This window comes from Nomascus leucogenys, chromosome 3 (genome assembly GCF_006542625.1).
Source record: "Nomascus leucogenys isolate Asia chromosome 3, Asia_NLE_v1, whole genome shotgun sequence".
NCBI classification, from domain to species: Eukaryota; Metazoa; Chordata; class Mammalia; order Primates; family Hylobatidae; genus Nomascus; species Nomascus leucogenys.
In genome coordinates, this window is record NC_044383.1 from 46,979,946 (window position 1) to 47,003,675 (window position 23,730).

The window sequence follows — 23,730 nt, forward strand, 5'->3', positions numbered from 1 at the left end:
AGTTAGTTAATTTTTTGTGATCTTGATTATGATTAGCAACTTAGAACAGACCGTTATGTCTGCCAGTGATAGTAGCTTTAAAATCTAGATTCTTAGGAGGACTTGCTACTTTTAGCAATCTTCTGCAAGAGGTAGCTTCTATCACCTGAAGGGCTCAGCTATATATTTGTTTGTTTATTTTTTCCCATTCAAGATATACACATGAAATGGCAGAAGAAAATTTCAGAACTTAAGATTCTTCCAGGAAATACAGTGTCAGTGGAATGGACAAGTGGATAAAATTAGCACAGTTCTTTTGGGCTAATTATGTTTTTAGTGAAGGATGATAAATTCTACAGATTTATTTTTGAATAGCCAGTATTGTAATAAAGCTACTTTGTTGGAATAGCTCATTAAATGATTCTGAGAGTCCGTTAAGGAAGGCATGTCAGTTTTTATTCTCAGTTATGAGGGTTGGGTGCAAGACTAAAGAGCATATGGGAGTTCAACAGGCCACAGTTTGGTCTGGCTACCAGTAGAACTTTGCTTCTATTAAAGTTATGAAAAAGGAAGACTGCTGAAAAGCAGGTTGTGAGTTGATTCTGGAATTCTAGAGTACGAATTCAGTTCCTTCAAAATTGCATTGTTCTAACTGTTAGCATCTAATGTCAAAGCTTCATTTCAGATAGGCAGTGGAGCAGGCTCAGATCAAGCCATTCTCCTCTACTCTATCCCTAAAGGAATTTGAGGTAGACACTTTCTAATTAGCAGAAAGTAGACTTGTGCCTGATTTTTGATCTTGTAATTTAGCCAATTAAGTTTACTACATGACACTTAGTAAAGATAATTTGTCTGTTAAGACGTAATTGCAGGACTTTGATTTTTCACATAAGGTTTATTTCCAGCATTTACTAAGTACAACGCATAAGATGTTTAAGAAAATATTGGAAACACTCAAAAGGTTGAGATGGAAACCTGGTCGCTCAATATCTAAACAGCTGGTCAAAAGCATCATTGAAAAACATACCTAAAATATTTATTTTTACTTTAAAAATGAAAGAGAAAAGGCTAGAATCCTGGATTTTGCATATGAAATTATAAAGCATTTAAGGGAAAATCAATTTAAAAAAATAACACAGCCTGACATAACTAAATATATTCTATTCCTTGAACACCTTTTAAAGTCAATTGTAAAAGTCATGTCTTTTCAGCTGTTTACTCTCTTTGTGTTTGTTATAATAGATTCCTGACTCTCAATATCAGATTCATCCTGGAACAGATTTTATATCATGAGATGTAAATTTAAAATGGAAATGTAATGTGTATACATCCTATAGTTGCATGTAGATATGCCAGCTTAAATAATGAAAAGTATTTACATAATTTAGTGTAAAAAAACTCACTTTTTTCCAAAATGCCTAAATATTTTTGGTTGAAGTCTTATTTTTTATTTTTGGGGAAAGTGTTTTAGTTTTTATTTTCCTTTGTACATGTAGACAGACTTTCTACAAATAAGGAAGAAACTTCTCTCTTTGTGCTGCTCAAAAACATTAAGTAACCCCATTTAAACCCTAAATAAACTCTAAAACATCAATGAAAAACTTATTTAAAATATTTGTTTTTACTTCAAAAATGAACAAGATGGCTGGGCACAGTGGCTCATGCCTGTAATCCCAGCATTTTGGGAGGACAAGGTGGGCAGATCACGAGATTAAGAGATCGAGAACATCCTGGCCAACATGCTGAACCCCGTCTCTACTAAAAATACAAAAACTAGCCGGCATGGTGGCGGGTGCCTGTAGTCCCAGCTACTCCGGAAGCTGAGGCAGGAGAATCACTTGAATCCAGGAGGCGGAGGTTGCAGTGAGCTGAGATTGCGCCACTGCACTTCAGCCTAGGTGACCAGAGCAAAAATCCGTCTCAAAAAAAAAAAAAAGAAAGAAAAGAAAAACAAAGAGAAAATCCTGGAATTCTGAACCCAGCTTAGCAGTTGTCTAATTATGTCCTCTATACATTGTATCTGATATATTTTTAGACACAAACTCATGGCTTCATGAACCCCAATAATAGATCTATAGGAAAAAGTCATTTTGTATTAAACATTTTCCCATGGAAATAAAAAATTCCCACAGGTTAAATAAGAATTTGGCCTTTTGCCCAGAAGAAGGAAATTTTCATGGAAGCTTTTTTAGACTACAGTGAGTTATACAAAGTCACAGTACTTCTGATTGGTTTACTTTTAATTAAAACAATAATTCAGAGCTATTATTTATTATTTTCAATATTTGTAAGTTGCTCATTTCTTCATGCAAAAGAAAATGTTTTGAGAATGATCCATTTTATATATCACATTTAGAAATAAATGCACTTCTGAAAGCCTGTGTTGGAAAGCAGAAAAATGAAGTGTCTTGTGTAATCTGCATTAAGAGAATTATTAGATCATAATCTACATAAAAGAATATTCAGGACTATATATATTTTGTCATTTAGTCCTCTAATTACAAACAAGTACACTTTAAATGAACAAGCTTGTTAACATACCTTGACCTCCCTCCCTCCTTTCGTCCCTTCCTCTGTCTCTAGCTTAAATACAAAAAGTTGTGTATTTAAAAGCAACAGTGTGCAAGTTATTTTGATACTATTCTTTGCCAAGTTTAGAATTGCATTGCAATTCAATTTTATTTTCTATCCGCTTTGTTTTAGTGTTAAGGAATAACCAAATAGAGCATTGAGGATTATAATATTGAGTGCCCAAGAATAGTAATCAAAAGTCTGCCAATAAAGATGCTATAAAATTGGATGAGTTGGTAATGTCTTAAGCAAATATTAGGAATTTAGTTACGTATTAGGCAGATATTTGGGGATTCTAAACATGTGTTCCCATGATGGGAGAGTAACACTTGGATAGAAAGGAAGTTACCTAATTGTGATCATTTTGGGGAATATTGAGTGGGCAGGGATGAGGGTGGGAGTGGGTAGAGGTGGGGGTGACTGCAGTATAGTGTACAATTCACTGCAGCCCGCGTGGTCTCCCTCGCTCCTTCACGATTTTCCCTCTTCATCAAAGTTTGTGTCAGGATGTCTTCCTGGCCATTCAAGTGGAAAGATACATTCCTAACAGCTTGGTTGTGAGGAAAGTAATATTTTTAAAGGTATGATTCAGTTTCCAGATGAAATTTTTGGAGCTCGGGAATGATTTTTAACCCCCATCCTCTCCCCGCCAAATTCAGCAAATGGAAGAAGCAAGGCCCATCCGAGAACTATTCCCAGGCACCAGCTCGAGGCGGAGGGCTCATGGGGAAGCTGAGTGGCCTGCTAGGGCCCAAATCCGTTTTTGGCCTTTGCCCTAAAACAGTTCCCTGATCAGAGTTTGGAAGGGGCAGAAAGGAAAGTAACTATCTGGAGCAGGCAAAGAGTAGCCACGCCTCGGGGGCTAAAATCGGAAACCCCACCCCCTACCCCACAACCCTTTCCCAAAGGTAGTAGGCTGAAAGGGGGAATTCCTCGCGGGCGCCGACTCGCTTGCATCTCCTGAGAGGCAAGTTTCTTCGCAAGCGTTAGCCACCTGTGTGAGGCGCTCCGCGTGGGAAAGGTGGCGTGGGAGAAGCGACAGCTCGGCCACACCGCTCTGGAGCTTTCCTTAGTGAGGCCGGCCGTCAAAACACCTCCAGAACTCAGAGCTTTGATGATACAGAGTCCCGTATACCTCGTACGTCGCTAGGATCGTAGCCCAACATTCTCCAGGCTGGTCTGCTCTGGAGTCAGCTGAGGCCTCCCGAGTTTGCCCGGGGTCCTCCCTGTCCCCTCCCTCCCACTTCCCCACCCCCGAAGTAGTGCTCCCGCCTCGCTCCACCCGCACACCCCCGGCGCGCCTTGGAGGCTTATCAGGCTCCCCGCACATCCCGCAAGCTTCCTTGGGCGCCCGGCACGAGGGACCCTGAGAGCCCAGCCGCTGCCTCGGAGCCCCCATTCATGTCCCCTCCTCCCGCTCCCCCGCCACCGCGCCTCCCGGCTCTTCTCCCCCGCGCCGCGGCGCCCACCGCGTCTCAGGTTTAATCCCGAGTTGGCCCTGCTCGTTTGCTCTCCCCGCTCTGAGCCTCACAGCCAGCCCAGAGAAGTGGAATCTGCACTGAAACTCTGGGTGGCTGGAGCCGGCGGACTGGGCATGCTCAGAAGCCAGGGCTGGCTTTGGTCTCAAGTAGGAAGCTTTGGCACTCGGGAGGCAGCGGCGACTTTGGGGAAAGTTGATCGGAGAGGGGAGGAAGCCCCAGGACGCGGAGCAGCGGCAGGAAGGAGCCCCCGGCAGCCCGGAGGAGCATGGGCACCTTGCGGGATTTACAGTACGCGCTCCAGGAGAAGATCGAGGAGCTGAGGCAGCGGGATGCTCTCATCGACGAGCTGGAGCTGGAGTTGGATCAGAAAGACGAACTGATCCAGAAGCTGCAGAACGAGCTGGACAAGTACCGCTCGGTGATCCGACCAGCCACCCAGCAGGCGCAGAAGCAGAGCGCGAGCACCTTGCAGGGCGAGCCGCGCACCAAGCGGCAGGCGATCTCCGCCGAGCCCACCGCCTTCGACATCCAGGATCTCAGCCATGTGACCCTGCCCTTCTACCCCAAGAGCCCACAGTAAGCAGGGGTGACGCGCCGGGTCCATGTGGAGCCCTGGCGATGGGGAGCTGCGGGTCTCTGTATTGTCTGTCGGCCCCCGCCCCTCCTGCTTGCCATGTCTGTCCTCATCCTCAGAAATGTTTCATTTTAACGGGCACTTCTTGCGGGGCTGTGCACGTTTCTCAGAGCCAGACTCACTGCACATACGTTGCCTTCGTGTCTTTGTCAGATGTCAAGCTATTATTTTTAAATATACATACACGTTCGTGTAAGCCACCTAGTGTACGTAGAGTTTGAACACATCCCAGGTGTGTGTCCGACCGTGTGTGTGAGTGTGAGAGAAGAAATAAAAAGCCCCCTTGTCTCCCAAAAGCCCTGGCAAACCAGCCCAGCTGGAAAATCCTAAATGCAGGCTCATCAGACTTGAAATGAAATGCGTCTGATATCACCCATACTTTCTATGCTTTTGTGGCTCTCCCGGATTTCTCTACCTGCTGGCGCTTCACGCTGGTACCCTTCAAACCTGACGTTCTTGTCATCATCAAAGTGTGAAACATAAGCAAATATGCATAGAAAAAGGAAGAATTTTTGATTTCCTGAATTGGATGACATTTACAATCCATAAATGGAAAACTAGTCTGTTGATTTTGAAGAAATATTTTTTCATAACATATGAGGGAGAAGATTGCTTATTTTCCTTAAGGAACGTGCATAATGTTACTAATGGAGCATCTCCATCTCCCAAGAGGTGGTTGCTTGTTTCCAGGGTCAGATACAGATAAGCACACTTATTTAAAACGTGGACCCATTGTTTGCCTCACTCTTGGCTTCTAATGCAACCACTCTGGCATTGTTCTAGCCTTTTAGAGAACTGTGCAATTCTGATGTTAGTGGGCTTCATAACTTGGGTGGGAAAAATTTAATGAAACTTGTTATACAACACTCAACTCAGAGTTCATATGGAGAGTAAAGGGACAGGAACATGAGGTTAACAGAGAATGTGGGAGAGCACCCAAAAGAACGGCATTTTAAATTAATAGATAATAACATAATTGATAAAACCAAGGATGTTGCTGCTTACTCTACTACTAACGACATCACTTTGGCTGGATGGCACGTGTTACATAATAATGCAAGGTCCATTGAAACCCTTCACTTCTTAAATACATCAAGTTAATATAAGGAGAAAGTAAATATTCGATTATCTCTATTTGTATTTATGGGATGTTTTTGGGGGGGAATCACAGTATGTACCAATTATTACTTTTGAAAACTTAGAGTTATACCTATACATGTTGATTCCCATGGAACATTTGCTGTTCATGCAGGCTTAGTTTAGGGAGGAGTTTGTATTCTGCGAGGGAGTTGGAAAGAGACAATAAGGATAAACATTTCTGAGATTCTGACCTTAACAAATTGCCCTAATAGTTCAGCAGACTTAGATCTGCCTTAGAAACCTGAGTGATCTGAATAAACTTCAACTTTCTCTGGTAAATTAATTTGCAGTCCTGACATGCCTGACTGTTTTAGCTAACGAGGTACATGACCATCTCTCCTGGGCCAAGTTTTGCATAATGAAAAAATAACTCAAAGACAGCTCTCTGCATCTTTAAACATTTCATAGGATCTCATTTTCGTATCCGCAGGACTCTTGAGTGACACAGAGCAAACTCTGCTTTTACAAAAAGACCATTTTAATAGGTTTCATAGTGAAGCATGTTCAAGCCAGCTGATAACTCCAGTTAAACATTCCATCAGAGATTTACAAGATTCTAAGCAGTAGAGAATGAGTTATACAATGTAATAAGTTTAAAAGCCTCTTTGTACATGACTTGTAGAATAACTGCATTGAAAAACAAACAAACAAAAAAGGTCCAGAGTGGAAAATAAAGCTGGTGTGGCAGATAATTTACAGCATCCCATTATAATACACATTTTTATCTATCAAACAATGCTGTGTGTCCTGATACTGATTTCTTACTAATAACTTGTATTTTAAAGGACTCAGCTCTTAAGGTATTGCCATGATGCTTTGGGTGACTGAGGTATTTTATTGAGGAAAATGATAGAATGCCTTCCAAGCTTAAATAATTTTGGAAAAACATCTGTTCTTTTTTCACACTTACATAAAGAAAACTAGAAAAAAATTGGCTTGAGTAGTAGAAAGTGTACCTTTCTTAGGGAAAAAAGAAGTACATTGTATGCAAAATGAATAAATCTTATGTTGTTTGAATGGTTGTACAAGGTAGCTCCACAAAGAGTTAAGAAAACCTGCCAAACCAAAGAAGACTTGTTTGCATTTCAATGTATTTCACTATGAATAATTTGATTACAGGGACTTCCTGGCAACAAGTGTTTGTGTCTTTATATTTCATCTTTACTACATCTTAAATGTAGCCATCTTTCTTATACATATAGATTATTGTGAGTTCAAGTTAAAATGAAACTATCTAAATAGACACATTAATTTCCAGTTTACGTTCATGCTAGTTTTTGATTCTCTTTCTTTTTAGATATAGGTAACTGCCGCACTAATGTTCTGTTCATTTATCTGATATATGCAAATATATGTTTTGTTTTTACTTACTGAGGTTGCCTTCTGAGGATTATAATTTTTTTTTAGTTCTGTTTTCTTGGTAAATTTGGTCATTTAAAAATAGTATAAAATGTAAATTAATGTAATAACTTGAATCATTTTAACATTTTTGGCTTGGAATTTTTCCTTTAATGTGGGAACTGGAGGGAAGGTTCTGTCAGATTCCAGCACTGAGCCAGGACACTCCTGCTATAACTGTGAGGTAGGAGGAGGGTTTTTATTGGTCTCTTTCACAATCTGTATAGATACAGTACTTACGTGAAGCAAAGAACTGATGTAGCAAATTGGAATCTATATTCCACTGCTACCAAATAACTCCTTGAGAATGTAAAACTACTAAACTATATTTGGAAATAAATTGAGCAAATAAACCCTCAAAATGAAAAAACAAAACCTAAGCATTCATTATGTGAGATCAGATAGCCTGTTGATTGCCTATGTAGAATAGTTCTTATGGACTTAAGTAATTTTATTTCATCATTCCTGAAATTGATTCTATATCATGTTAGAAAATTCAGTCTCTGAAATTTTGATCTAAACCCCTTATCTTTTGAAAATATTCCCAAATCTTTTCCATTTTCATGTCACAGGGTTTCAGTCATTTCAGTTGGATTATATAGACTTGAGTTCCTAAAAGTGGTTAGTGTCTTTGTATTTTTGTAAGCTGTTGCTTTCACTCCATGTTCTATTTTATTTCCTTTTTTTTTCCTTTGTTGTTGTTGTTGTTGTTGAGACAGAGTCTCGTTCTGTCACCCAGGCTGGAGTGCAGTGGCACGATCTTGGCTCACTGCAACCTCCACCTCCGGGGTTCAAGCAACTCTCCAACCTCAGCCTTCTGAGTGGCTGGGATTACAAGCACGTGCCACCAATGCCTGGCTATTTTTTTTTTTTTTTTTTTTTTTAGTAGAGATGGGGTTTCGCCAGTTTGGCCAGGCTGATCTTGAACTCCTGAACTCAGGTTATCAGCCCACCTGGGCCTCCCAAAGTGCTGAGAATACAGGTGTGAGCCACCACACCTGGCCCCTGTTTCACTTTTTCATTGTGAAGTACTTTGGAGGAGTTAAGGATAAAAATATTTATATTTATTTATTTATTTATTTATTGAGACAGAGTCTCTCTCTGTCGCCCAGGCTGGAGTGCAGTGGCATGATCTCAGCTCACTGCAAGCTCTGCCTCCCGGGTTCACACCATTCTCTTGCCTCAGCCTCCCGGGTAGCTGGGACTACAGGCGCCAGCCACCACGCCTGGCTAATTTTTTTGTATTTTCAGTAGAGATGGGGTTTCACAGTGTTAGCCAGGATGGTCTCGATCTCCCGACCTCGTGATCCTCCCGCCTGGGCCTCCCAAAGTGCTGGGATTACAGGTGTGAGCCACCACGCCCGGCCTATTTTTATTTTTAAGGAGGCATTAATTTTAAGAGATTATTTAATCTTTTAAATTTTATATTAATATATCTCAAGAAAAACAAAATGTTCCTAAAGGCTGTATATTAAAATCTGTTGGAAGTTGAGAGAATTCTAGAATTCTAATGTAATTATAGATGGCATAATATTAAAACATAGATGTCTTGAAAAGTAGAAATTTAATTCCAAAAGTGCCCTACAGCTCAGTTCAATACTTCTATGGGATTGCCTGTGATGTGCAAAATATTGTAAGGCATTAGAGGTAAGAGCTACATAGGTCCTACCATCCAGGAGTGAACAAGGGGTTAAAAATACTGCACAAGTAAATATTCTAGAAAGTAGATAGAGTAAGGTAAGTCACAGGGGAGATAACTAAGACAGCTGGCAAAATATAATCAAGCCTGTTTAGTTTTATGGTGTCAGAAACTCATGTGGAAGTAGAAGGGTTTAAAGTAAGTATTTGAAGAATGGCTATGATTTAGGTGAGTGGAAATGAGAGGAAAGAGGGAGGGATAGAGATAGGGACTGGGGAAATACATTCCAAGCCATTAGCAAAGCGACAGCACAGAAAAAGAAAGCAGGGCCCCTCTGGGAATTGGCAGCAACTAGTGGCTGTGCTAAAGTACTGTGGTGGGAACTGTGGAAAAGCAAGTTTAGGCCAGTGAGAATGAGAATCTCAGTTTCCGTGATTTGATAAAGTAGGTGAGAGGGCATTCTTCTGGGTTTTAGAATAGCTAAGGCTCATTTGTGTGTGTGTGTCTGTGTGTGTGTGTGCACATGTGTGTGTTTTATACCAAGGACTAATAGTTACCCACTAATACAGTTCTGAATGCCAGAATATCAGTTCAGCTTTCTTATCCCCACCATCACAGTCCTGTTAATAGTCATAACTATACTAACTAGGTATGAGTAGTTAATTTAAGCAAACAGCAGATGATTAGTCTTAAAGAAACCAAGTTCCAAGTTCCTTTTTCCACTCACTTCCAAACGTTCCCGTTGAAAATAATCTAATTTCATGCCACAGACTAGCACTGCAGATTCCTCACATACCTAGGCAAGCTGAACATCTATGAGAATTGAACCTGAAGTTGTTTTTCGAAAGTCATCTTTTCTTGTTTTTGTGGAGGAGTTAAATTCCAACCTAATGTTATTCTAATAGAGTTTCCAATTTAAGGTTGATTGTTAATTTGACATTACAGTTTATGCAGTAGAATTGAAGTCCCGGAAGCATTTATAAAAATGTATGAGACCAGGGTGCTAAAACCTTATTAGGGTATTTTGAAGCACAGTCAAGTTGCATGCCCCCAAAATGGGTCTTATAATGAAGATACTGGTAAGCCCTTAAATAGAATGGCTCTAGAAACTGCCTGAGAATATAAATTACCAGCTTCCTTGCCCTACTGGGCCACATTTCCAAGCTCCTGATACTTGTTATCTGGATTCCTAATGGGAAAGGGTAGAAGAATACAGATGATGTTTCTATTGTTGCTGTTTGCAGGTTATAAGGCATATGAACACATTTTTTTTTTCCTGTCTGCCTAGCAATGGAGGGTCTCCATGGTATCCTAGCAACCATACTCGAACACCAGGCTGCTGCTCTTTCTGCCATATCTACCATAGGTGCTGCCGCCCATCCCAAGAAACTGGGTCTGTTGCTAGCATTCTAGATCCTCTCACTTGAACCTTTCAAGCTCAGAGAACGCAAGACAATGTGATAAATAAGCACATGCTGAAAGCAGCATTTACCAGTATGCTCAACAGCTTATTATGCAATCACATCCTTGGCATTTTGAATCCTAATCTGAATTGTTGAGCTGGTACTGTTTGCCACCCCTTCCCCGACAGCCCTTCTCTGCTTCCTCACACTCAGTTCTGACACCGGTTCTGCTTCTCTCTCACCATCTTCTCTAACGACTGTGTTCCTCAGCACTTCCTTAAAATTTATTTTCTGAGAAGTTTCGTATGCGCAACCTGTTTGAACTTTCTAAGGATAATTTTGTTTGGAAGAGCAGAGGAATGTTCATCCTCCAAAACTGTCGTGTAAATATAAACAATAGCACAAAAACTTCAGCTACACAAAACAGATGTTTAACACAAGATGGAACTAATAGTACACTCTCAAAAGTGTCTTATTTCTGAATGAATTTTATAAGCATACTACTCTCCAGCTTTTTTCATGGCTTATGAAATTCACATAAGCATTCCTTCTGGAGGCTCTAGGGGAGACTTCATATCTTGTCTTTTTCAGCTTCTAGAGGCTGCCTATATTTTAAGCATGAAATTTATAAGCAATGAAAAAAGCTGGAGAGTAGAGTGAGAAGAAGAAATGCCTGTTGAGGGGACAAGAAAGGGCAAAATGAAAAGAGTATTGGTAAAGCTATGCCATATTTGCAAGGAAGTTGGAAAATAGTGATAGGCTTTGTGTGCAGGTAAATAGGTGACAAGACTGGAAAAGAGCTTGCAAGTAAGATAGTACTTTATGGATGAAGACTGCCGTAGAGAAGAGGCACCCAAATTGGAGTACATAGAAGGCTTGCCTTCTTAGGGAGCTGTACTGAAGATAGTTTCCCATTAGACCAGTGCTTGTTTTGAATGCATTGTATTGTCCCTTTGAAATGCTCCTTAATTTGACATCAGTGCGGACTTGGTGGTATTTGTGCAGCCCATAGTGCAGAGGACAAGAATAAGGGCAACAACTCAGTGCATCCTGTTTCTGAATGAAAGCGTCAAGAATTACATTGCTCATCATCATCAGATTGGGTAATATTTATGGGGCACTAACTCTGTGCCAGGCACTGCTCCTGTGCTTTATATAGATTGTCTCTTTCATTAATTGAATGATTGATTGATTGATTGAGACAGGTTCTTTCTGTCTTACTGCCCAGGCTGGAGTGCAGTGACACAATCATAGCTCACTGCAGCTTCAAACTCCTGGGCTCAAGTGATCCTCTTGCCTCAGCCTCCAGAGTAGCCAAGATTATGGGCATATAGCACCACACCTGGATAATTTTTAATTTTTTCTGTAGAGACAGGGTCTCAGTTACACAGGCTGGTCTTGAACTTCTGGCCTCAAATGATTCTCCAGCATTTGCGCCTCCAAAGAAAGTGCTGGGAATACATATGTAAGCCACCGCACCCCACCTGATCATCTTTTTTTTAGGATAAAAACAACCCTGTGAGGAAGATTCTGGATTATCCCAATTTCACAGCATGAGAAAAAGAACTCTGGGGTGCAGAGAAGTGAAGCAACTTGCCCACAGTTACACAAGGTTGAGCCTGAATTTGAGCTCCAGAGCTTTTCTCCTTAGCCGCTAGGCTCTCTTACTGCCCAAAGGGCCATGGGGATTAGGTAGTTGCAGGAAAACTTTATGAATAACATATAGGTCGTTCTCTGGGGTGTATCTGTTCACCAATAGTTAAATAGGAAGCAGAAGGACTCTGGGACTAGTGGAAGAAATGATGTAGGGCGGCGGTTCCCAAACTTTCCTGCACATTAGTATCACCTGAGAAACATAAAAATCCAATTCCTAGATTGTACCACAAACCAATTAAAATCATAATGTCTGCGGGTTGGAATCTACATATCAGTAATTTTTAATGGTTCTTCAGGTAACTTTAACATGTAGCAAAATTTGAGAATCACTCTGATAGGAAGATGACAAGAGGAGTGTGTGTGTGTGTGTACGTTTGTGTGTGATATTAAAAAACCAGGATAAAATGTTCATCTAAAGAGTTGAATGTCTCTTTTGGCTAAAACCTTTAAGTGCTAGGGGCCTGCAAAAGCATAGCTGGATTTTTTTTGTCAAATTATACGTGTAGACAGTTTAGTTGACGCCTTCTTGTTTATTCTCCTAAACAAGTGATCTTTTCCCCACCTAGCCCATTGGTTCTCAAACATAGCTGTATGTTACAATCATCTAGGGAGCTTTAAAACATACATTTGCTGGGCACCACCTCCAGAGCCTATGATTTAATTGTTCTGGGGTAGACATGAGGTATAGGTATATTATTTTTACTCCCAAAGTGATTATAATATTCAGCCAGGGTTGAGAACCTCTGCTATGACCCATTCATTGTTGATTGTTACAGACTACTTGAATTCCTATACTTTGGGGAAGCACCTTTCTTGTTTCTTTTTGGGCAACCCAAGTCCCTGGCTTGCAGTGGAGCCAGACAGCTTCAGCTCTCCAGTCTCCCTAGCATCTGCACCTGTCAGTGTGACTTTAATCTCTCGGGTTACCTGTTAAGGACCTGGGGCACACAAAAGTGGCAGCAGCTCTGTTCAGTGGGTAAGTATGTTTCCCCTTTCCTGCCAGCCAGGGTTCCTGGCCACTGTTCAAATGTGAGACACATTCGGATCAGCCTTCATCCCAAGTTTTTTTTTTTTTTTTTTTTTCTCACTGAGGGCAGCTGCCTCTGTGGCCAGATAGTTTCTTTGGGTCCCAGCTCCTGCTATCCGATGCTAAGTTGAAGGTGAAACAATGATGAGTGCCTTTTGGAAGAGCAGTCCTGGGCTTGTAGCGTCTCTCCTGGTATGTGATGTCTCTGCAGCCAGCTACAGTTTTTTTTTTTTTTCCTACAGATATTTTATCCTTTTAAGGCAAACAGTGTGAGCTCAGGCTGAGGAGTACTTTCTGAGGAGACTTCAGAGAAAGCAGAACTAGCACATCAACCTTTCAGCCCCCTTTTCAGGAGGCTTGGTTTAAGTGGACAGATCTGGGCATTGCTGGCAGATGAGAGGTCTGAGACGACACCTGCAATAAAAAATCTTGGTGTGTCCCTCATGAAGACTTCCAGGAGAAATAAGAATTCCTAAACCGTGTGGTCAGACCTCACTGCTGCCCCTATTGCCAGCTCTGTGTGTCTTTCCTGCCCTCTGTCCCCTTAGATCCTTGTTACAAACTCCTCAAGGTGTTGCTAATGGTCTCTGCTAGGAGCCTATTTACATTTGTAATTTAATCATTATTTTCTCAGGTAAGGATCAGCCAATATATCACTTTATATAAGCAATGAAAATAGCTAATATAATTGCAAATACTTTTTGATAAAAATATTCTTAGAATCAGAGTCAGCAAGGAGCTTTTCTGTCTTTTCCCCACTCCTAAAATATGAAAATGTATTCAGCTGACAGATAGTATGTTAAAACAGAATAGATGTAATAAGGCTGCCCAGAGGATTGAGGACATTAATTATGCAGGGAAGTTAATCATAAGTAAAGTAAACACTTTCATTATGAATCCAGCTTCATGGAGTGCATTTGGTTATTGCACGTAATTGGGGAGGGATAAGAGGAATTAGAAAGAATGAAAAACATGACCAAAAGCATGTGTTTAATTATTATGACTTAGCAGTTAGAAGCAGAATGATAGGCAGAAGTTGGTGGTAAGACACTGGGAAAATATCTGTGTCTTTGCATTCTTATATTCCAACCTATGAAAGGATGGGGGTTCATATAAAAAGAAGAAATTAGTGACAATTTACTACCAAGATATACTACTTTAACCTGCATCAAAAATAAAATAATGTTAGTTACTTTTGCCTTTCTAAAGATAATAAATGTAAATTAAACTTCAGATTTTCTTTAAGATATATGTAATTTAATTCACTTCTACATAGATGTGGAGAGAAAATAATGTAAGCTATTTACTTATGCTTTGGCTGGGCATAAAGCATAAGTAAATACCTTACATTATTTTTATGTGGTTATAATATGCATCAAAAAACAGATCTAATGTTATTGACCTTCTAATATTTAGTTTCATTTTCTCACTTTTAGACCCTACCTACTGTTAAGAAGTAACATTGTACTTCGTACTTCTTTGAACATGAGGTAATTATAGTATCAGCCAGTCAGTTTAATTTGGTTAATTGGATTGAATGTCAGTGATGACAAATACACTCTAGTTAAGCAGAATACTTGGACTATTTTTGGAAACAATTGTATTATGGTAATATCAAGCTTTCACCAGAGCTTGGCCAAGGAATAAGGAGATAATGTGAGGAAAAAAACATATCTTCTGGATATACTGTACGTCATCTTAATGGTCCAGTTTTATCAGTAAATTATGGTTTTGACAATGCTTCTAAGTTTGGACTGAAAAGGAAGAAGAAAATATGGCCAGGACAAAAAAGAAAAATGCAAAATCTAAGTTTTGCTCCTCTGGAGTAATTGCTACAGATGGAAAATAGGGTGGGTTGGTCGTAAGCTACCATGCCTGCAGGTGGCTGGCAAACATGCTGTAAAAGGAAGCACAGCTCCACACTTCCATCTTCCTAATACCCACATTACCTAAATCACTGGTGACTAAGTAACACGTTTTGTATTAAAGCGAGTAAGAGAAGATAGCCTTAGATTAGATTTGGGCTGGTTTGACAAGAGTGTCGCCATATCCTTCACAGAGGAATATTAAACATATGAAAGTGACATTTTGCTAAGCCTGTGTTGACAACTCATTATGTCAGTGGGAAGAGAGAAATAAGAAAATATGCATTGGAATGAACCCCTTTTGGAGGATACCAAAGCTTAGAAAAGTATGCCCAAAGACACTTAGAAAAATAACAGTAGTGTTTTTTTTTTTGGCTGGGAGATTGATTCAGTGAGTTCCTCTCTGAGCAAATGGATTTTACTTAATGTAACATTTTTTTCAGTTCTGAATGTTAGAGGAAAATCTTTTTTACCCATAGTGTATGGTACAGTGCAAAATGAAAGAATTGCTCAAAGTTCGTAGTCATTCATTGAATACCTAGCTTTATAAAAATGTAATGTGAACTCCATCATACACTTGTATGAGCAGTGTTTCTTGTTACAGATCTGAAAAGCTTTAGAAATAATGTGAAAGAAAGTATGCTATGATTTTTAAAAATAGTTTTAGCCTTGGTCAGGAAAAAGTCATTTTTCTCTTCTTCAAAATTTTACTTCAGATTTTTTGTTCTTCATCAAAGGAAAATATGACATGAAAAATTGTAACTTGCCTGATTCTGCTTTCCAGATGTTTTACCATTACTTAGTATGGAAACCTATATTCTCTTGTTGGAAAAAAAGGAGCTAAGTGAGAACTAAGTGATTCCCTGTTTATGTAGCACTGAATGGCATACAAATAAATAGATGTTACTTTGAAACTGTCCTCATGGAAAGGAATGGCAAATAAATAAAATAAGCTCACTGTGAATGAATTATCTTTTTTAACTTCTTGACATCTTTTACATACTTCATGAATTTATCTAGCCTTTGCCTTTCTGTTGGTTTGCTTAAGGCATTAACATATTTATTTTCCCTTCCTTTTGGCTTTTGGTGGGAAATGCTCAGCTTAATAAAAGTATTTTCTTTCTGATAGATAACAGCTAAAAGAGTGTAGCCCATATCCTTTCCAATAACAATAATTAGAGAAAGAACTTCCAGAAATAGAGAATTTAGGCACTTAGAAGCATTATGGATATGTGTGTTTGGGTGTTTGTTTACATGTTTTTAAATAATTATAATAACCTTTTTCCGAAAATTCTGATATTTGAAGAGTATCCGTTAAAATTCATATTCTATTCATTATATAATCATGATAGTTTTAAGCAACTCACACCCTTAGAAAGTGGAGAACAGAAGAACCAATATTGAAATATTCTGGTGAATATACCAAATTTGGTGTGCAGACAGGTGTATCAAGTTGAACAAACAGATTACTAGCTCCTTTATCCTGAAGTGTAAAAGCAAAAACACTGATCATCAAAGAGGAGGATACTCTTCTCCAGTGACCCTTTCTCATCTGAGGTTCGTCTTATCTTTTGGTGCAGTCACTGAAGTCCTGTGCTATGTAAGTCATCTATCATAATAGAGCAGTGCTCCATCTTCTGGATTCCTAAGGGTTACTGTCAGGGTGATGGATGGAAAATGGCTCAAGTGTACATTTATTTGTCTTGGCAAGAGTGAGATTCTCTGCTAGATGGTCTTAGAGGTTATTAAAGAATATCTCAGGAAACCCTTGCTAGTGAGTTTTTAAATCATCTCTGACAGCTTTTCCCTCTCTTTCTTGACTCCTGTTAATAGATTTCAACACTTCTTTTTGTGGTTCAATCCATTGCTTTATCATCATGAAAGGAAGAATATAATATTAACAACTTCTCTTGCTCAAACTAGGCTCACTTTTTTTTCTTCATTTTTTTTCTGGACCTAGAAGCAATTTCCTCTGCAAAGAAATCTTTGATAAAGTGAAAGTAGTAATTGTTACTTTTTAGCCTTGTCTTTAATGGTCAATTTTATTGATGATGATGGTGATGATAATGATGATAATTACTAAAAATATTTGTCTAACTGTATATCATATATGTGATCTCATTTAATTCTCACAGCCATCTGATAAAGTAGCTACTATTATCATCCCAGTTTTTCATATGGAGAAAATGAGGCACAGAGAAATTAGACAACTTGCCCAAAACAAAACAGTGGCCTGAAGTGCTGCAATGCAGGGTTATATAAGCCCAGAGCTCATGTTCACTCTCTATATGCTGTGTTGTTTAGCTATTTGTTTCATCAACCCATTGTTAGCAGAAGTCTCTTGTGCAGTTTTGTTTTTTTTATATAGACAGCTCTTTGGTAATTTTTAATATACTGTATACCCATACTCATGATGGTCATGGGTACATTCTCTTTTAGAGACTAGCATGACTTAGTATAATGATAGTTCTTTCAATAATACTGTATTGCTACTATATTTAATTTTGGTTTGTGGTTTTGTTTTGTTTTGAGACATGGTCTCACTCTAGCGCCCAGGATAGTGTACAGTGGTACGATCTTGGTTCACTGCAACCTCCGCATCCCAGGCTCAAGCGATCATCCTGCCTCAGCCTCACAAGTAGCTGGAATTACAGGTGCATGGCACCACATCTGGCTAATGTTTGTAGTTTTTGTAGAGACAAGGTCTTACTGTGTTACTTAGGCTGGTCTCGAACCCCTGAGCTCAAACGATCCACCAGCCTTGGCCTCCAAAAGTGCCAGGATTACAGGGGTGAGCCACTGTATCCAACCTCTATATTCAAATTTTTATTAAACACAACTACATATACCTAAAGCATTTCTAGTTGATTCATACATAGAAAGTTTTCCCCGTCTTGTACTTGAGTATTTTGTTTTTAGTTTAAAATTTTTAAGTAGCATCGGCTTGTTCCTCTTGAATCAAATTTCCATTTTGAAGAAACATTCCCTCAATTTTCCAAGGGTTTACTTCCTCAATTATTTCCCTCTTTTCCCTTAAATATTAATGTCTTTAATAGAAATTTTTGGAAAGTGTATCAGTGCTTTCTGATTCTTTATTCTGGCAATTAATAAAAGTTTCTATGGATTGGTTTTCAGTTTTTTTTGTGGTTCAATCATTTACCAAATATTTATTAAGGAACTAATACAGAGTGGGACTATAGTATATGTGTCTTCTTCTCACTCACATAGCATTTAATATCTGAAAATTAGTGGTTGTAGGTTATATGCTAAAAAAGACACTCCCTTGTTTCTTCCAACATGGATTGGACCCAGCATTCCTAGGTTGGAATTGTGCTTCCAGTTCTCAGTGTTTGGGTTTGTGGTGCCATGTACATTTTTTCCGTATCCATCAGAGTTTGAATTTCTATGTTTTGACTGTTGTTGGTTAACAACTACCTCCCCCAGAAAATAGTAAGTTACGTGAAAACAAAGTCAATTTCTCTGTTGCTCCATGTTACATCCTTGGAGCCCAGAAATGGGATGGCACACAGTAGATATTTAATATGATTTTTTTTTTTGTCAAATGAAGGACAGGATAAAACCTCTTCATGTTTCTGGCCCTTAGAGACTTCAGTTTTTAATTTACAGTTTTAAACATTGGAAACCTATGTCACTGAGCTCAGTAGAATTTCCAAGCATGTTTGGTATTGCATTTGGATGCTTTGGCATGCCTTTGTGGATTGCCTGTGCTCCAAATGGTCATGATAATCCCTATCACTCCATACTCCCTTCATCTAGCCCATACCCCTTGTTTATGTTATGGGCCTGCCCTCTGAAGGCATTTCCATTTTTCAGATTGGGATTACGGTCATGAAAAGTTCCTTCTAGTTTGAATAATCTGTGATTTGTGATGCCTTTCCAAGGAAGCACACTTGTTCTACAACTCTAATAAATGTGTAATCCCAAACTCTGCAACATAAAATCTCATAAATTGGTTAATCTTAAAAATAAGACAGACTGATTGCTAATAAATACAAGCATGGGATTAGTGGAAATAGAAGAGAATCTTTTCAAATTCTTACTAATTTTATTTTGCAGACACAGCCAGAACACGTACTAAGAAAATCCTTTCAAATTTAGATATAATTTTTACTCTCCAAAAATTCTTGAAGATCTTAAAATTATGAGTTGGTAGAGACCATTAAACACATAAGGAAATACTTTTTAACTAGGTGCTTGCCTCAACATTAATCAAAATAAACACAGGAAAAATGTAAAGGTGGAATTTGCTTGTATATTGTCTCTTAGCTCTTCAGGATGGAAACTGGGAACACCTAATCCTGTAAAAAACTTTTCACCTCATCTAGTCATATGCTTATGTGAGTATCTGAAGTTATTTTTCTAGGTGACCTATTTACCAATGCAACTATAGATTTTGCAACATATTCATTGGCTAGAAAAATAAATATGTGTATGATTTCATTTATGCCCCACAATATCTGAGCAAATAATGGAGGACAGATCATCACTGTTGTACAGATGAGAAAATTAATTATCAAAGAGTTAAGGTAATATAACCTAAATCTAGTAGTTCTTAAATGATACCACTGTAAGCCCAGTAGGTCATCAGACTTAGTTCAACCCATTCTTCACTCTCTGTGGGCATTAATGTACTCTTGAGATGACCTTGAGAAGCCATTGAGTCCTGTGGTTCAGCAATGCATTTATGGAAATTACAGAAGGTAAGCTCAGAACATGGCATATACAATGGATAAGAGAATGGGTTCTAATTTAATTGCTACTTTACCACTAACTAGGTGTGTAATATTGAATCTAATCTTCCATGTTCTCACTATAAATGAGGATTATAACTTTTCCCTGATTGGAGATAATGCTTGAGAATCCCTCAGCCCAGTGCTCAAAACATAGTATGGGGCTCAATAAACAGTTGCTGTTGAGGTTCTCATTACTATCATAATTTTTATCAGTTTTGTTAAACCATTTTCCATTGACAAAGTGCTGTGTACATATCTAAACCAAATGGAAGAGCATGAGATGGAAAGAAGTTCAGTAATGACAAGGTCCTGGAGCACAGCCCAACACAACCCAGCTTGGCTTTACTGAGTATGACTCAGAGGAAGATTGAGTGACAGAAAGGATCCTACACAATTTCTGTGTGGGATAACTGTGGGCAAGAAGGTTTGAACATAGGCAAGTGTGAAGTTCCATAATAATGTTATTTATTTTATTCAATGAGCAGTTATAGGCCTACCAAAAATTTAAGAATGGATTGATGAAGTTTGTACTGAGCACTGTGTATTTAAACCATGTTAAAAAAAATCATGAAAATAATTGTATTATGCCAAGGGAAAGCTGTCTATGCTCTAAAAGACAGGAAGTATTAATATTTAGTGGTTATTCTGTGCAGATAGATGTATGTGAAATTATAATAATATTGTTCGTAACATTTATCTTAACACTTGCAGCCACTATATATGTAGACTACGGCATTGCTGCTCTGGAGGAAAGTTTTAAAGACCCACTGCTTTAATGATTTGATTTAAATCCATCAAAAGTGTTCAAAGAAAAATGGCTTTTCTGTTTGTTGAAATGTTTGCATAGAAGTCATTCACTAGTAATAGATTTCTATTTGAAAACCATTTATTCCCAACTTGAATGTTTTCTGTCCAGCCCAAGAAGCTATCATATGTAGAACATAATCTTAGCTTATAAATGCTTTCTGTTAATGACCTTGATACTGTATCTCAAGATGTCTTTTCAAAAACAATATGATTGTGGGTAAAAGCAATGATAACAGCCCTGCTTGCCTGTAGAGGAATACATTAATGGTCTTGGACAAATTCTTGACAGTCATAATGATGAGCTGATAATGGAATGCTTTAGAATAAAAATACAAATACTAGTTTATTTTGAGATGTGTCATGTAATACAAGAAAGATTATTTTTAACAGCTTTATTGAGGTATAATTTATATACCATAAAACTTACCTAGTATACATGTAAAATACAAGGTTTTTCACTACATTTATAGACTTGTATGACCATCACCACAATCCAGTTTTGGAACATTTCAATTAGCCCCCAAATTTCCTGGAACCCAATTGCAGTCAGTCCCTGCTCCACTCCCAGGACCTGGCAACCACTAATCTGCTTTCTTTGCTTATAAATTTTCCTTTTCTATACCTTTCATATAAATAAGCATTTTATTTTACAAATATCAATTTACTTGAATGACTATGTGACACAATTTATGGCTTAGTCAATGAAGGTTAGAATGCTAAGGTTGTATTTGGACCCAGGGCATTTGTTGTTATATTGGACGCTAAATCTCATTAGTGTCAGAAAAGCTCAATTGGCCTGGTTTTTGTTGTTGTTTTTGGAGAATTGAAGCATTTAGTTTTGTACCTAGATCTGGTGTATTAGTGTATTAATGACCTGATTAGCAGTAACAACAGCAGTGGTAGCAGGTTGCCATTTATAGAATACTTACGGTGTGCAGGCATTCTACTGAGGATTAATATACCTTTTCCCTCTAATCTTCATGAGAGTTCTGAAATATAGGGAGTAATTGCTCCATTTTAGGGACAGCAAAAGTAAAGCAAGCTCAGAGAAGTTAAGTAATTTGCCCGAGATCACCTGATGCTGCCTGTGCCTATACTAAGAATGATTAATCTTGAGGTACTCTGGTAAGCAAACTGTATGGCTTCTGCTTTTCTGCAGCTTTACAGTTATTTCTATTTTCTTCAGCACTAAGATATATCCTTGAAATTACCTTCCAACTTGCCTTTTTGGCTTCCTGTGCAAATTCTGCCATGAAGTATTAAAAGAACAGAGTCAACAGTTTAAAGATAAGCACTGATCCCTGAGGTGAATATAGAATTGATCAGGGAGCTGTTTGTGAAATGAGAGAGGCAAAGAGAGAGAAGAGATTTGATTGATGAAATAAAGAAATGGACAAGCACACATGAGAAAAATGTAATACAAAATAACTTTACAGGCTTAGAGAGAAAGGGAGAAATTTCAGTTCTTTAGATGTGCCTGAAGTGATGATTTCATGAAGAAAGTGGAAGGTTTCAATTAAACTTCTCTTTTGAATAGAAATGATTTTAAAGGAAGAATTCTAATGGGTTCTTGTGCCAGTGAGGCTGAAAGCAGATGAAGAAGATGAAATGGTCTCTAATGTAGGTGGTCCCAACCCCAGTGGGACATAACTGATTTAGGTGGCTGAAGCTAACTCCACTTTGTCTCACTAAGGATCCTCCTGGCTTGCTAACTGGCTGGCTATGTTCCCCAGAAGCCTTTGCTCTGATGCCTATCAGTTCTGCCTGGTGCAAAGGCTTCTGGGTTATGAGCCAACTGGGGTTGCTGCCAAATCTGTTGCTTATTCAGCAGTGAAATGAGGTAGCACTGTTAGCTTGCTTTCTTATTGTGCAGGTACCAGAAATGAAGTTTCAGTGTGAGAGAATAAAGAATAGTCTTACTTTGAGGATTCACTGGAGATTGATAAAGGAATTTCAGAGACAATAAACTGTTCCATGTGTTTATAGTAAGTTGTAGATTTAAGATTCAATGACAGATTTTTATATTTAAATAAGTAATGGTGAACAAAAGTGAGCAATGTTTGTGGATGGGAACCAGCTTGGATAAATAACTAGGTGCAAAGCAATTAGGAATTCAAAATATTAGAGATATACCTATGTATACACATAAACAAAGGATTTAGAGGATTTTATAAAAATGCATGTGATGCAACAGGATTTTCCAAACACATTGTGAATCGTTATGCAGGTTGATACTCCTTCCCTGTGTTTTGTTTGTTTGCAGAATCCAGAATGGTGAGCAAAACCTAAAAGATATAGAGACCCTGCGGTTCTCAAAGTGTGAGCCCTGGACAAACAGCTTCAGCGTCACCTGGGAGCTTGTTAGAAATGCAGATTCTGAGATATCTCTCCAAACTGTTTGAATCAGAAACTCTGGGCTAGGGCTAGCAATCTGTATTTTAACCACCCCTCTAGGTGATTCTGATGTGCCTTAAAAGTAGAGAAGCCCTGGAATAATATAGGATGGGAATTTAGAGCTGAATGTGGCAGACTGTACCATAAACACTAGTGGAAGCAGTTTATCCTAGTGCCCAAAATAATGGAGCAGAGATTTTTAGTTAGGAGCTGTCTCTCCTTGCACTTTGCTAGTACTTGGCTTGTTCCCCTCCTTTTCAAGGCTGATCTGCGTTTCACTTCCAGGAGAACTTTTCTGTCCATACCAGTCTGAAATACTTTGTTTTATGGTATACTATAGGTTTGCATTTCTTTAGGTCTAATATTCTTTTGGTTTTTAATGTCAACTCTTGTTTTGTTAATTATTACTTCATTTTTTTTCACATTTTGTGAGGGTGTACATTATATATATCTATGTATGTGTATATATATATATATTTTATATGTATAGTATATATAAATATATGTGTGTGTGTATTTTTATATATAAAATACACACACACATACACACACACTCAGGTACTACCTCCCTTCTCTGAACAAGTCACTTTTATCCCATACATTCTTTATTGCATTATCTTACCTTGGTTTCTTGAGAGCACTTAATTACCTGAAAGTATGTATTTATTTGTTTCCTTGTGGTTATTTGTCCATGTAAGCTCACCTTTGTTGATCCAGGCCCCAGGCTTCAGACCCCAGAACGGTGCTTGGCACAGTAGATGTGCAGTGAACAATGAGTGCTGTTTGTCTATCCTGATCTAGGCTCTAAACTACTAGCGGACAGAACTTGTGTCACAACCTTAAATTAGAAATACATATGTAAAGAGACTAGCGTAGTATCTAGGGCATAGAAAACACTTACACAGTGTTATATCTATCTATCTATCTATATATATATATATATAGATACATATATTTCCCTTTTATTCTTCTTGTAGCACTC

General features: G+C 38.5%; 1 protein-coding gene across 2 annotated transcripts in view; it reads left to right on the plus strand.

Moving 5' to 3' along the window:
• The window catches only part of PRKG1 (protein kinase cGMP-dependent 1), a 1,320,572-nt gene that overhangs the window by 79,149 nt on the left and 1,217,693 nt on the right, over positions 1-23,730 (plus strand). Inside the window, exon 1 of one of the 2 annotated variants that reach the window (XM_003255149.3) lies at positions 4,180-4,607. The exons of the other annotated variant lie outside the window; for it this stretch is intronic. Coding sequence (XP_003255197.1) covers positions 4,297-4,607 — 311 coding nt within the window. The 5' untranslated portion in view covers positions 4,180-4,296. Of the gene's footprint in view, positions 1-4,179; positions 4,608-23,730 lie in introns of those variants that run through there. 2 annotated transcript variants of the gene reach the window in all.